This window comes from Recurvomyces mirabilis (genome assembly GCF_035927965.1).
Source record: "Recurvomyces mirabilis strain CCFEE 5264 chromosome Unknown scaffold_9, whole genome shotgun sequence".
In the NCBI taxonomy this organism is placed as follows: domain Eukaryota; kingdom Fungi; phylum Ascomycota; class Dothideomycetes; order Mycosphaerellales; family Teratosphaeriaceae; genus Recurvomyces; species Recurvomyces mirabilis.
The window spans coordinates 492,462-504,933 of NW_027041943.1; the positions used below are offsets into that span (position 1 = coordinate 492,462).

The 12,472-nt window shown below is 52.3% G+C and overlaps 7 protein-coding genes across 7 annotated transcripts; 4 read left to right on the top strand and 3 right to left on the bottom strand.

Annotated features, from left to right (window-relative positions):
* Positions 1-275: 275 nt before the first annotated feature.
* LTS14_004218 (uncharacterized protein) lies at positions 276-932 on the bottom strand (the record flags this gene model as incomplete). Its single annotated transcript, XM_064836920.1, has 2 exons — positions 276-311; positions 375-932. 2 exons carry the CDS (start codon positions 930-932, stop codon positions 276-278), a joined length of 594 nt encoding a protein of 197 aa, XP_064695553.1.
* Positions 933-1,813: 881 nt separating this feature from the next.
* Positions 1,814-3,323, bottom strand: LTS14_004219 (uncharacterized protein; the record flags this gene model as incomplete). Its single annotated transcript, XM_064836921.1, has 4 exons — positions 1,814-2,673; positions 2,738-2,949; positions 3,025-3,091; positions 3,158-3,323. The coding sequence occupies 4 exons, from the start codon at positions 3,321-3,323 to the stop codon at positions 1,814-1,816; spliced, it is 1,305 nt and encodes a 434-aa protein (XP_064695554.1).
* A 1,397-nt stretch (positions 3,324-4,720) lies between these two features.
* LTS14_004220 (uncharacterized protein) lies at positions 4,721-6,001 on the top strand (the record flags this gene model as incomplete). Its single annotated transcript, XM_064836922.1, has 4 exons — positions 4,721-4,986; positions 5,047-5,574; positions 5,633-5,801; positions 5,858-6,001. 4 exons carry the CDS (start codon positions 4,721-4,723, stop codon positions 5,999-6,001), a joined length of 1,107 nt encoding a protein of 368 aa, XP_064695555.1.
* A 561-nt stretch (positions 6,002-6,562) lies between these two features.
* On the top strand, positions 6,563-8,150 carry LTS14_004221 (uncharacterized protein; the record flags this gene model as incomplete). Its single annotated transcript, XM_064836923.1, has 4 exons — positions 6,563-7,136; positions 7,169-7,627; positions 7,697-7,893; positions 7,956-8,150. 4 exons carry the CDS (start codon positions 6,563-6,565, stop codon positions 8,148-8,150), a joined length of 1,425 nt encoding a protein of 474 aa, XP_064695556.1.
* Positions 8,151-8,529: 379 nt separating this feature from the next.
* On the bottom strand, positions 8,530-9,017 carry rpl36 (ribosomal protein L36; the record flags this gene model as incomplete). Its single annotated transcript, XM_064836924.1, has 3 exons — positions 8,530-8,692; positions 8,754-8,854; positions 8,961-9,017. 3 exons carry the CDS (start codon positions 9,015-9,017, stop codon positions 8,530-8,532), a joined length of 321 nt encoding a protein of 106 aa, XP_064695557.1.
* A 671-nt stretch (positions 9,018-9,688) lies between these two features.
* Positions 9,689-10,565, top strand: LTS14_004223 (uncharacterized protein; the record flags this gene model as incomplete). The annotated part of the gene is made up of 3 exons (XM_064836925.1): positions 9,689-10,051; positions 10,108-10,296; positions 10,356-10,565. The coding sequence occupies 3 exons, from the start codon at positions 9,689-9,691 to the stop codon at positions 10,563-10,565; spliced, it is 762 nt and encodes a 253-aa protein (XP_064695558.1).
* Positions 10,566-11,273: 708 nt separating this feature from the next.
* LTS14_004224 (uncharacterized protein) lies at positions 11,274-12,283 on the top strand (the record flags this gene model as incomplete). Its single annotated transcript, XM_064836926.1, has 3 exons — positions 11,274-11,328; positions 11,386-11,972; positions 12,029-12,283. The coding sequence occupies 3 exons, from the start codon at positions 11,274-11,276 to the stop codon at positions 12,281-12,283; spliced, it is 897 nt and encodes a 298-aa protein (XP_064695559.1).
* Between the last annotated feature and the right edge of the window lie 189 nt (positions 12,284-12,472).

Here is a 12,472-nt window from a genome sequence, read left to right on the forward strand (position 1 = left end):
ATTTTTGTGACTCTCATCTTTCGCGTCGACGCTAGAGCGCTGTGTCAACATTGACGTTCGCGCGATCAAAGCACATTCAGAAGAGCCCGCGGAGCCTTGGACGTTTAGTTGCCGGTTGAGTATTGTGAGTGGTGGTTGTCTGGGCCAACCTAGTACTCGGGCTACGAAGAGCACTCGTACCTGTCCACGAGAACATATCGGCACGTGGAACGTAGTGAGCATGGTAACGCTACTGCTTTGAAGCACTACATTGCTATCTTGGCCGGCCAATAAACTCAAACATCGGCAATCGAGTTGCCATAGGAATGAATCTGTTCCGGCATGTCAATCAGGGCTCGATCAGAACATGCAGTGGTAAGCTAAGCAAGACTTACAGTAGCATCATTGCATCCAGTTGGTGTCTGATACCCATAATTCCCAAGATTGATGAACAAGCTGTGGTTGGCACACACCAGCCACGCCCCAGGGTTCGGTCTCTTGTACTCCGAAGTAGTCCACTGCAGAGTATCGCCCGAGTACGCGAAGGTACCATGCGCACCTGGCTGAGACGAGAAGCTCACGGGTAAAATCGTGGCGGATGCGCTGGCTGGTGTGCCGACGCTGGCGTAGAGGACTTTCGAGCCGGAGCCATCTTGAGCGTACTCGAGCTGGCCTGCTACGAGCTTGAATTGGCCTGCGGAAGTGTTGGGGCCGAGGATAGCGCTTGCAGTGGCTAGAGGGGGGTTGGACTGGAGGTAGCTGTGGTAGTTCGGTGTCTCTACTGCACGGATCCAGGCGTATGATGGTAGAAGTGTGCTGGGAGGTCCAGCGGCGCTACCTTTTGTCGACGTCGGCACACTTGTCGTCCTTGTGATCGTGGTAGTGCATTTTGACGTTGCCTGCGCATAGGCAGCACCAGCAGCGCAGAGTGGAAGGAGCGAAGAAATGTGCATTATGACTGTTTCGAGCGATGGCGAGGAAATGATCTGCTTGGCACTTACAGCTACCATCCAGTATATTTACGTTCACAAACAGATTTCAGCATCTTGATGTTCCGCCTTCGAGATGAGCCTGTACTACCAATATCCCGCTTGAAGTGGTCTCGAAGCCAAAGGCTTCTGCTGTAGTACGTTTTATCCAGATTATTATATGTCGGCTTCATGCAAAGACGAAACATAAAGGACCTGGCCGCCAATCGTTTGACGTTCCGACCTGTAATGGGCCGGACCAGAAATTGTTTGATCATGCTGTAACAGATCTGGTGACTTAATCAAGACCAGACGGCTAGAGTAGTAGATGCCTTTCAGTCATCAGAACAACTCATGCGGCCCGGCGGCCCATACAGCTGGGGGTTGCACGATGAGTTGTACATCCCGTCGACCCTGCTATTAAATAGCGTCACCGAGACTACTTCAACCGAACAAGGAGGCGTGCTTATAAGCTTCACAATCGAACAGGTGGAAAGCAAGAATGAAACAGGAACAGGAACAGACTCAACAGCACTGATTCGCTTGCGAAGTTTTGCCACTAGCTCAAGGATCGCGGGCGCGAAGTCGCCCTCTGGCCTCCTCGCCTTAGCCACCCATCATACATGTGCTTCTTGGAGCTCCCCAATCACTTATGATACTGTATATTATTGATGGTCATATGACCAATGTGCCAACACCAGTTCCATCAGAGCGATATCAATCCTAACCATGGCAGGCTTCGAAGATGATGAGCATTGCAAATGTGATGCCCTGGCCGACTCGGAACTCATGAGCAGACGATGATAATGCACGATTGCCCAGATTTTGTACACTTCTCATCCCACACTATATGCGTTACTTGATAGCTAATCTGACCCCTTCGAACCGCCAAAGGCAAACACTCTCTGGGCCCAAGCCCGAATCCGTGGCCCAAAGAAGTAGACCGGGATCGCCAGCAAGGACAGGACACCAGCAATGATGCCCTCCGCGTTCATGGCTCCCGAATATCCGATGCTCTGGATAGCTGGAAGCGTTGCGTAGCTGAGCCCGAATGAGATGAAACCTCTGCCAGCGCACAGTACGACCAATAGAGGAGCCGCCCGAAGTGGAAAGCTCTCGACGGCATAAGTGATGCCGACCAGGTTGGCGCCGAGGAAGGCGAAAAAGCTAGCGTTGTAAGTAACGACGATCGCGCTCGCCGGCCAGGTTGCCTTGTAGGATGCCGCTTGCCCGTAGATGATGGCGCAGACACAACCCACGATGGCAGGGATGAATAGCGGAATGAGGCGATACTCCGGCTTAAAGACACCACCGTTCCGCTTTGACATGAACCTGATGATGAAGTCGCTGCCGTAGCCAAGGACGGGCAAGAAGATGAAGCAGACCACCACCTGCCCTGCTTGAACTGGTCCGAGAGCGTTGAACGAAAAGTTGTAAGGAGGCGGGATCAGGATGGTGGCGAAGGTCGAGGCTTCGAAGACGTATATGCCGAGCCACGCGCCGTTCATAAGCAGTAGCCAGAAAAGCGTTGGTATGCAGAAGCCCTGAGCAATATGAAGATAGGTGCTTAAGATATTGGACCACTCTGGCTTGATGCCGAAGATGCGAAGGTCTTTCTTCCAGGTCCTGTTGCCAAACTTTTCTGGCTCGAGAACAACGCCGTGTGCTGTGGTAACCCTTGCGATGATGTGGATCTCGCCTCCCTCTTCGATGTCACCCTTGTCGTCTGAAAGTGATAGTTAGCGTCCATCTACGTCTTACTCGGAGATCCACACTTATGATTTACTCACTTAATGAAAGATGTACTTCACCCGTAGGAGCATCATCTGGCCGGCTGTACATGGATTCCGATAGGAAGACAAAGGAGAACGCCAAGACGACAGCGTTAAGGATGCAGTAAAAGCCGTACCACCATCGCCAGCCCCAAGCAGAGACCATGTATGTTGAGACGATGAAGAAGGTACCCTGAGTGACAGTCTCGATGAAGATGAACCAGGACAACCTATAAATCGACGGAGGCAAGGATTAGTTGACGTCTTAGACAATACCAGAAGGCTTACAGCCGTCAACTGCTTACTTTCGGCCACGTTCATGTAAAAAGAAGATCTCTTGCACGATCATGGGCGCCAGTGCTTCACTTTGGCCTGATGGGATATCTCGTCAGCAACTCTTCTAATCGTACACAAACCCCCCACCGGTTTTTGGCTTACCAGCAGCAAGCGCCATGACGGCACGTCCAGCAATGTGACTGCCGAGGTCCTTTGAGCAGGCACACCAGATACCACCGGCAATTAGTACGACTAGCGTGAACAAGAAAATTGGTCGTCGCCCGATCGTCAAGGCGAGAGGCATGGCCATGAGGTTGCCGATACCCATGAAGCTAGAAGAGCTAATGTTAGCCTCCAGTGCATCTCAAGTCGACGCATTTTCTCGCGAGATTATGTGCTTGCATATTGGAGAGGAGCAGACGTACAGGGTAGGGTAGGTCTGCAGATCATTTGCTCGGCCCTCTTGGCCCGGGTATGATGCTAGGACTTGAGTGAAGATGGGCCCGAGACCAGATGCAAGAACGACTGCAGTACAACCGTAGGCAGACACAAGGACTAGTATGGCCCATTTACGCCAAGCGGGAAGATTCAGAGGGTCTAAAATACGCTTGTCAGCTGTCGCCCTGCCACGATGCATGTCTGTCGTTACTTCCCATTGGGATCAGGTGATGGAGTGGGAACGAGGATTGTCTCCTTGCCGTCGAAGAGGTTGGCATTTCCAGTGACTGCTTTCCTCGAGTCAATGTGCTTGCCATTGATATTCTCGACTTTCACGTCGCTTGACATCTTGTCGGCCATGATCGCGGGCAAGGTCTGATGAGGCGACCTGGATTGATGAGAGGAGGTTGAGGTTTTGATAATCACAGTCTCTCCAAGCATGGATCATGCACAGTACATATACCGCAAGGCACATAGTAACAGACCATATCTCACGGTTCGGCAGCTCTCCGCGTGGCTGTTACCCCATGGGCCACACGAGACCGTATCTCATTGCTGGGTGGGGAATCTGCATGGCTGCGAGTCAACATAGACGTCCGAGGCTTGGGCTGGAGAACAACAGTGCGTGGCCTTGCAAGCATCCGTGTGGATCGTCGGTTAGGAATGCAGCGACGTCTCGGTCAGGGACGTGGAAGTATCAAGACTCGCCGAACCGAGTTGCAGCTCTCAATGCCGCTATGTGTAGGTTTGCAGCATCGTCTCACGTGATTTGTCTTTGCTCGTCTTGAAGACAAGCAATCCGTTAACGGTGAGGGAATTGGTGTATCATCGCATCTAGTCAGCCACTCTGCTTTCTGATGCTGACGACGGAAACGGAGGAAGTGAAGATGTGCCAAAAGTCCAGACCCAATTCGAAGTGATCAGCCGAACCGAACCGTGTAGACGGTTCGGATATCAAACAGACGGCTTCCCGACCAGAGCTGTCGGCCTTCCCATTGCTCTGACCATACTCAAGCCGACGAAGACAAGTCTACCTTACGGCACGTCTCCGAAGACACCAAGCATGATTCTTCCGATCTAGCCAGCTCATGGGGCTCCAGGACTTGAGCTTGACCGTGCCGAAAGGGAGTATTGACGATGACTTTCCTCTAGTCAAATAGCAATCTCTTCGACCATATTCCAATCTTGATCATTGGCCGCTCTACCCAAACACCTAGATACTCCTCAAACCTCTGCTGCAGCTACTGCTCTCATATAGATCGATTTTATAGATCGACACAGGACAGGATGGTCGCAAACGGCACTGGTGTCGAGATGGGGACAGGTGGTACTCGAGACCTACAGACCAAGGCAATGCCTGCTCAGCCTACTCGAGTTACTGGTCTGACTGCGAAACCACCGGGACCAAACGCGCTCTACAGCAACATAGACAAAGTCCACGGAGACTGGCGAGACGACCTCATTCGCGACGGCTATGTTGTAATTAAGAGTGCCGTTCCTGCAGAACGTGCTGCAAACTATCGAGATGATATGCTCTCTTACCTCGAAACATTGTGCGTGATACCTTGCAGTTACCCGAGGCATCGGCTTACCTCTTACTAACCATCTCACAGCGCTGGCGGTCAAGGTTTCAAACGTGATGATCCGACAACCGTGCTGGAGAAGCACCTTCCGATCATGAACGAGAAGGGCATGATTCTGGGTTACGGCGCGCAACACGAGCAGTTCTGCTGGGACATTCGAGCAGAGCCAGGAGTTCTCAATGCGTTTACGACCATCTATGATACAGACGACCTGATGGTCTCATTTGACAGCATGAACATGCAATGGCCAAATCGCAAGGATGCCCAGCCCAATACGCCATGGCCACATCAGGACCAGCACCCAGAGACCTGGAACTTCCGATGTATGCAGGGTCTCGTCAACATCTTTCCCAATGGCGCGAACGATGGCGGCCTGATTGTCTGCAAGGGTGCTCACAAGCTCACTGAGGAGTTCCACAACGAGTTCCGCGACGAAGTTGACAAAGTGTGGAGCTGGACACCAGAGTGGTACGGCTTTACGAAGTCAGGCATGGAGTGGTTAGAGAAGAAGGGCTTGGAGTGGGTCAAGCCATGCGCTGAGCCTGGCGATCTCATTCTGTTCGTATGCTCAGAACCAACATTGCTGCTCTTACGACTAACACGTTTGTTCGCACAGATGGGATAGCCGCACACCACACTATAATCTGCCACCTACCGGCGAGAGTCCACGCTTCTGTACATACGTCTGTATGGGCCCTCTGTCCGACATTTCCCAGGAGCAACTTCGTCTGAAGAAGGAAGCATTTGAGAACTGCCGTGGCACTACACACTGGCCGCAAGGTTTGGTGAGTAATTTTGTACTTGCCACTTTTGATAACAGCGATACTAATTGAGTCTGTAGAACATCATACCACCCGGCGCTGTCCCAGTCAAGCGTAATGGCGAAGAATGCCCCCACAACACTTGGCAGCCACGCAAGAAGCCGGTAGTCAGCGAGCTTGCCTGGAAACTCACTGGCATACCATACATCCAGACGGAAGCCTGAGCTTGTGCTTTCAACCAGACTCAACATCACTTCTTTCAGTGCTTTAGCGTGGGATGCTAGGAGTTTGTATCATGACAATGAAACGCACTCGATCTGTGTTCTTCTTCACGAAGATACTGGTGTCGAACAAGCAGAGCCGCATGCACCTACAGCTCTGTGATGTACACTCGATGCTTTGCAGGTCGCAGGGAGTTTTGATCGAACATTCTGTACAGCAGACCCAAGATCTGACGATCAAGCAACGCATGTTCCTGTGCCCGCTCGGTATATCCTCCTCCACATATCCGAGACTCGCAAGGCCACTGGTACCCCATAAGGAACTCCACGAGCCTACCCCATCATCACCCATCGTACAGTATATGCACGCACACCGCGGTAACAGCAACCGTTGCTGCAAGATCCGTCTTCCGGGCCAAATAGGTCACGCCCTGACTACAAGTATGAGGTTCAAGATGTCGCTGGGAGACTGCGCACAGCATGACAGCGACATCCCAGCCCTGTCGTGATTGTGATGACTTCTCCACATGTGCTCCTGGTGTTCTTGGCCATTGGGGTATTGCTATGGGTAAGTCGACGCTCGACCCACGCGGGACACAATACTGCTCAGACCAGACTGTCATTAAAAGACTGCGTAACCCACTACGCAAGGTCCCAGGACCATGGTACGCAGGCTGGACAAACCTCCCTCTCAAACTAGCCGTGATCTCAGGCCGACGAATCCACCATGTCCACGCTCTGCACCGGAAGTACGGCCCACTCGTCCGTATCGCCCCCAACGAGATCGCGGTCAACGACCTGAAGTCCTTCAAGCAGATCCACGGCATCAGTTCCGGGTTCTGCAAGGACAAATGGTATGCCTCCAGTGTCATTTTAGACCGCGAAGGCGTCTTCAATATGGTCGATACTAAGGCACACGCATCGCGGCGGAGGCTTCTTGCTCGGCCGTTCAGCAAGACTTATCTGCGGGAGCACTGGGAGGGTGAAGTGCGTGTGAAAGTCTCTTTCGCCATTTCAGCCATGAGCAATGAGCTGCACTCGCGAGGAACGACAGATGTACTCAAATGGTGGACACTCATGGCTTCTGATATCTCCAGCCAGCTGATGTTTGGGGATTCTTTCCACACTCTGGAACACGGTGAGACGAATGAGTATATCCGCCGACTGCAGAATACTCTAAAGGGAAGTGGTATCGCAAACGAGCTCTCAATAGTTGGGGCCGTCTTCCGCCGTCTTCCCATCCAAGCTTCCAAGGAGCTTTTGGCAACGATATGTGGCTGCTGGACTACGGAAAGGCGGCCGTGCGTAATATGAAAGCTGCTGGAGGAGGGAAGAACGTCTTCGCTAATATCATGGCTGAAGCTGAAAAGGGAGAATCTATTGATGATCTAGATATTCAGGTCGAGGCGACAAATCTGATCGTTGCGGGGACTGACACGACAGCTATCACCTTGACGTATCTGGTCTGGGCGGTCATGTCCCATACGCAGGTTCGGCGGCAGCTGGAGGAGGAGGTGCGAGCACTATCTGAAGACTACAAGGATGTAGACCTCGAACGTCTTCCATACTTAAACGCGGTGCTTGATGAGACTCTGCGGCTGTACGGCGCAGCACCAGGTGCTCTACCACGTAAGTCACTCATGTCATGTACCTCCAGCAGTAAGGGTGCATTGTCATTGGCTGACTTTGGCATTGAAGGGGCTGTGCCACCAAGCGGAGCGACCTTGAATGACTGTTTCCTGCCAGGAGGCACAACAGTAACGACACAAAGCTACAGCCTCCACCGTGATCCAAACCTCTTTCCCTCACCAGAAATTCTCATGCCAGAACGATGGACGAGCAAAGATCAGCCATACAGTATCTCCGAAAACGGCAGGGCGGCATATTCGCCTTTCGTAAGTGGCGCTCTCCGCGTTCCTGATTAAACATGAGCTGACTGCTGCCTGCCTACTTACAGGGCGCTGGCAGCCGCACCTGTCTGGGTATTCATCTGGCGTATCTCGAGCTCCGATTGGCAGCAGTGGAATTCTTCCGGAACGTTTCACACGAGGCAGTTCTTGCGCCGTCGGCCACGGATGCGTGTATGGAGCAAGAGAACTTCTTCTTGATAGCACCGGCAGGGCACAAGTGTGAGATTGCACTGAAGCAATAGGACAACCAGGGTGAGCGCAGCTTGTATGTAGACAGGGTCATGGCAGTGATGATAGTCGAGTCGAGATGCTTTATGAACGGTAGTTGGCTTGTCGCAATGAGCAGGAAATTATATCCGAAATCTGCTAAGTCAGTAATGCTGCTTCCTGACATATCAATGCCTGTGGATGATCGAAGGGTTACAGGAGTGAATTTTGAGGTCAGCGATGCGGATGAGTGGACTTCGATCACAGCATGTCATTGAATGGGTATGTGAAGCAGTAAGCGAACCATTTCATAGGCAAGTGATCGCCGTATTCGAAAGCATTCGTGCCATATGCGCCCTTCCATGCCTTCTCAGCGAGATCTCCACCCCTTCACCATCACCAGGTAGCACCCGCTTAGTGACCAGCTCTCCTACTCTCGGCGATGACCTTGGTCATCTCGTCGACCTTTCTCTTCGCACGGCCGAAAGTGCCGAGCCTCTTCTTCGCGAGCTTACGTGCACGCTTGTCCTTGCTGTTGCGGAGGAGTTCGATGACGCGGCGTTCGTATGGCGCGTGGCTGTTAGATGGAGTGTTAGTGGTCGGGGTTTTCTCCTCGCCGGATGGTGATGTGTGCCTACCCAGAAACCTCCCTCACGACGTCCCTCACAAATGCGGTCCTCTTGCTCAAATGGCCCTTCATGCGCGATACTCGCGGCTTCGGCTGACGGACGGTGACTTTCTGTACATCATATATCCATTAGTCTCTTGTCCACCATCATGATAGCGGCGACAGTCTCTTCTTCGCCCGCGTGATCGTGGCCCATGGGATGGTAATTGAGACGTACGTGTCCGGCATTGAGACCGACGGCAAGGCCGCTTCTCTCCTTCACTTCCTTCGGCATGGTTGTGGTGTTTGTCGATATGCCTGGTATCGACAATGTCGTGTTCCGAAGTGGAGGTTCGTCTGCGCTAAACTTCGGCAAGCAAATCGAGAAGTGTGGTCTTGGCAGCGACGTCGGTAAAATAGTGCTGCCGCGCCGAAGCTGGACCGTGCATCAGTCCAGCACTGTACTAGATTCTGAGACGAAAAGGCCCCTACACCACGATAGATGCACACGATCGTACAGCTGACGTGCACGCAGTACCTGGCCTGGCACTATGACCAATCTTTTGTCAAGACATCCGAGAAACGAGCTCCTGATCGGCTAGAATGCGAGCAGGAACGAGGAACCTCTGAACCGCGGTTATGCACAAGTGAGGCTGTGAGCTACACTGTGCTTACCAGGAAACCCCGCGACTGTATAGACGCATCGTAAGGCGCACCAATGCAGCTGAGGAACTCATCTGGAGCCTCGGGTGTGCTGCCGTGTGCTCCGTGTGGTTATGGCATGGGTCGCGAGGAGTGTCCACCTCTGATTCCACATCCGCCTTGTTGTAATCTTGTACCATTCAATTTCTCCGCACTGGAAGGCATATAGCAAGCAGCGAGCCGTGAATAGCAACAATTGATCGACTCCCATTGACCCTGGTCTTCTCGAAGAAAACCACGCCTGTCACCCTCAGGGTAGCCAATATGGACGGCAAAGTCATAGCAATAACCGGGGGAGCCTCAGGAATTGGTCTCGCGACCGCAAAAGTGCTCGCCAAACGAGGGGCTAAGCTGAGTATATCTGACCAGACAGAAGGTGCTTTGAAAGCCGCCGTATCGACTCTTGAATCTGCAGGAGCCAGCGCAGAGAGCATTTCGACCTACAAGCTTGACGTGCGCGATGTTGGTCAAACTAAGGCATGGCTCGACGAAATTGTCAAGAAGTTCGGGAGACTGGATGGTGCGGCGAACATGGCAGGAGTGTCTGGCAAGAACTTCGGCACCGTACCGCTGGTCGAGCAGAAGGACGAGGATGAGTGGGATCTGATCATTGGTGTGAACCTCACCGTGCGTTGCCAAAAGCTGCGCTACCTGGATATTACAATACTGACTTCAGCTCCTAGGGCGTCATGAACAGTATGAAAGCTGAGCTGAAAGTCATCTCTGATGGCGGCAGTATAGTCAACGCTGCTTCTGCCGCAGGCGTGCGAGGAACCCAGAACGGATCAGCCTATAGTGCTTCGAAGCATGGGGTCATTGGCCTCACGAGGTCAGTGGCCAAAGAAGTTGGGCATAGGGCTGTTCGGATCAACGTAAGTCCATCTGTTTTGAGATGCGGGGTCCAGCAGTCGTTAATCATGATGTGTGCCAGGCAATTGCTCCGGGTGTCATCGACACACCCATGGTAAGAGGTGTAAGTGATGTGGTGACGGACAAGATGTTCGAGGCAGCCAAGACGACTGCTCTGGGACGATCGGCAGATCCTGAGGAGGTAGCGAAGCTGATTGCATTCCTTTTGAGCGACGATGCGAGCTACATTACAGGAGCGGTGCACACGGTAGATGCTGGTCTGACTGCCTAATGTCAACCTAGGAACGCAGCTTGACTACCAGACCCTGTGACGGACTGCGGAAATCACAGAGGCTTAATGAGTAATCGTAGAATGCTGGCACCGTTGTGGACTGCAGCTTGAGGAAGTCTTGTAGAGATGGTCTTACTCAACTTCGCCCCAAGTCAGTGGTCTGCCGAGTCATGCAAGTAATTTGCCACCGCACACTCTGTCACGTCCCAACGCCACTCTCACCAGCCCCAAAGCCGCCTCAGCCGCTCGCGTAAGCAAGGATGATCAATCAATTTTCCCACACCCTACACCTTTTTTTCCACGAGCATCTCGCTCTTGTTTTTCACGATTCGTTCCGTAGTGACATCTCGGGCCTTGCGCACGGTGATACGCTTTTGCGCAGCCACTAGCATGACCTTACTGACTTCACCCAACCAAGCGTTGCGGCAAAGTCTAAATGCGCACGAACGACGACGTCACTCGGGTCTTGGTGAAGCCGGGCAAGCGCGGAGTGGATTTCGTCACAGTTATGTTTTGATGAGATGTCACTAGTGGCCGGTGGTATGAATGCTTCCTCGCTGTCGCCATTCTCCTGATCGTTTTCATATATCCTACTCATATCACTCACATTCGTCGTGTTCAGCTGCGACGTAGTGAAGAAGACAGCAGCACGTATCTGGCGCATTTGAGACAGATACATCCAGGAAGCGAACATCAATCTGCGCAAAGATGTTCGGGCTATCATATTGGTTCCTGCCACTGTTTGCAGGATGCTGTTGGCTAGGTAAGACGCTCAGATCACCACATAATGCGCTGTAGGTATTGACACATGATTTCACAGGCACTCTCCTTGCCATGCTGGGCACATGGCTGGCTCAAGGATCACCACACTACGCCTGGCAAGACGCCGACCAAAGCATCACCTACATCAGTGACATTGGCGCGTCCAACTTCGGCTACCCTCTCTTCATCGCGGGCAGCGCTGTGACAGTCGTAGTTTTCGACATCGCATTCATCTCCGAACGATGGCTCCGACACAAGGGACGATTGGCCCACAATTACAACAAGACCGAGAAGATCCTCAGCGTTTTCGCCATCGTATTCGCGATCATTGGAGCAGCTGGACTCGTCTTTCTCACGATCTTCAACACGAAGAAGTACCCACAGGTACATGATGCTATGCTTGTGGTGTTCATTGCCGGCTACATCATCTCTGCCATCTTCATTTGCGCCGAATACCAGCGACTGGGAATTCATTTCCGCCAGCACCGCATCCTGCGCATAAGTTTCTGGATCAAGCTTACCTTCATTTTCATCGAACTGGCCCTTGCGATCGCATTCGGCGTCTTGCAATACCAGCAGCACTACAACAAATCTGCTATCCTGGAGTGGATCATCTCTCTTATCTACATCTGCTACGTTTGGAGTGTAAGTCGTAGAATCTCATGATGTGTTTCATAACAGTTGCTGATCAATTACCACAGTTCATCATCGACTTCCTACCAGCCGTGCATACCAAGCACAAGGAGGACCGCTTCCTGCCTCCTCACCGTCGCGAAGACGACGAGATGGCCATGAACACGCAAGCAGCCGGCAACATGACCGGTGGTCCTGTATATAGCAATGGTGGATACCAGCGCGGCGAGACGGACAGCTATGGCAGTCAGCAACCCGTGGCCCAGCGAGGATTGTACAACCCACCTCAAAGCGGCGTTGTAGCTCCCTCGAGGAACTTTTAGATAGATGAGAGGATCTTTTGTAACAGTATGAGGCGGATCATTTCAGCGATTTTTGGTTTAGCGCTGGCGTTCGGAGAGACAGTTTGCATGTATGGGTGTTTACGTATCAGATGATATGATTTGGAAATATGAGTTGTAATAGAGTCTCGATAATCTTTCACTGGCCCAGCCGTAAATCAACATACCTCA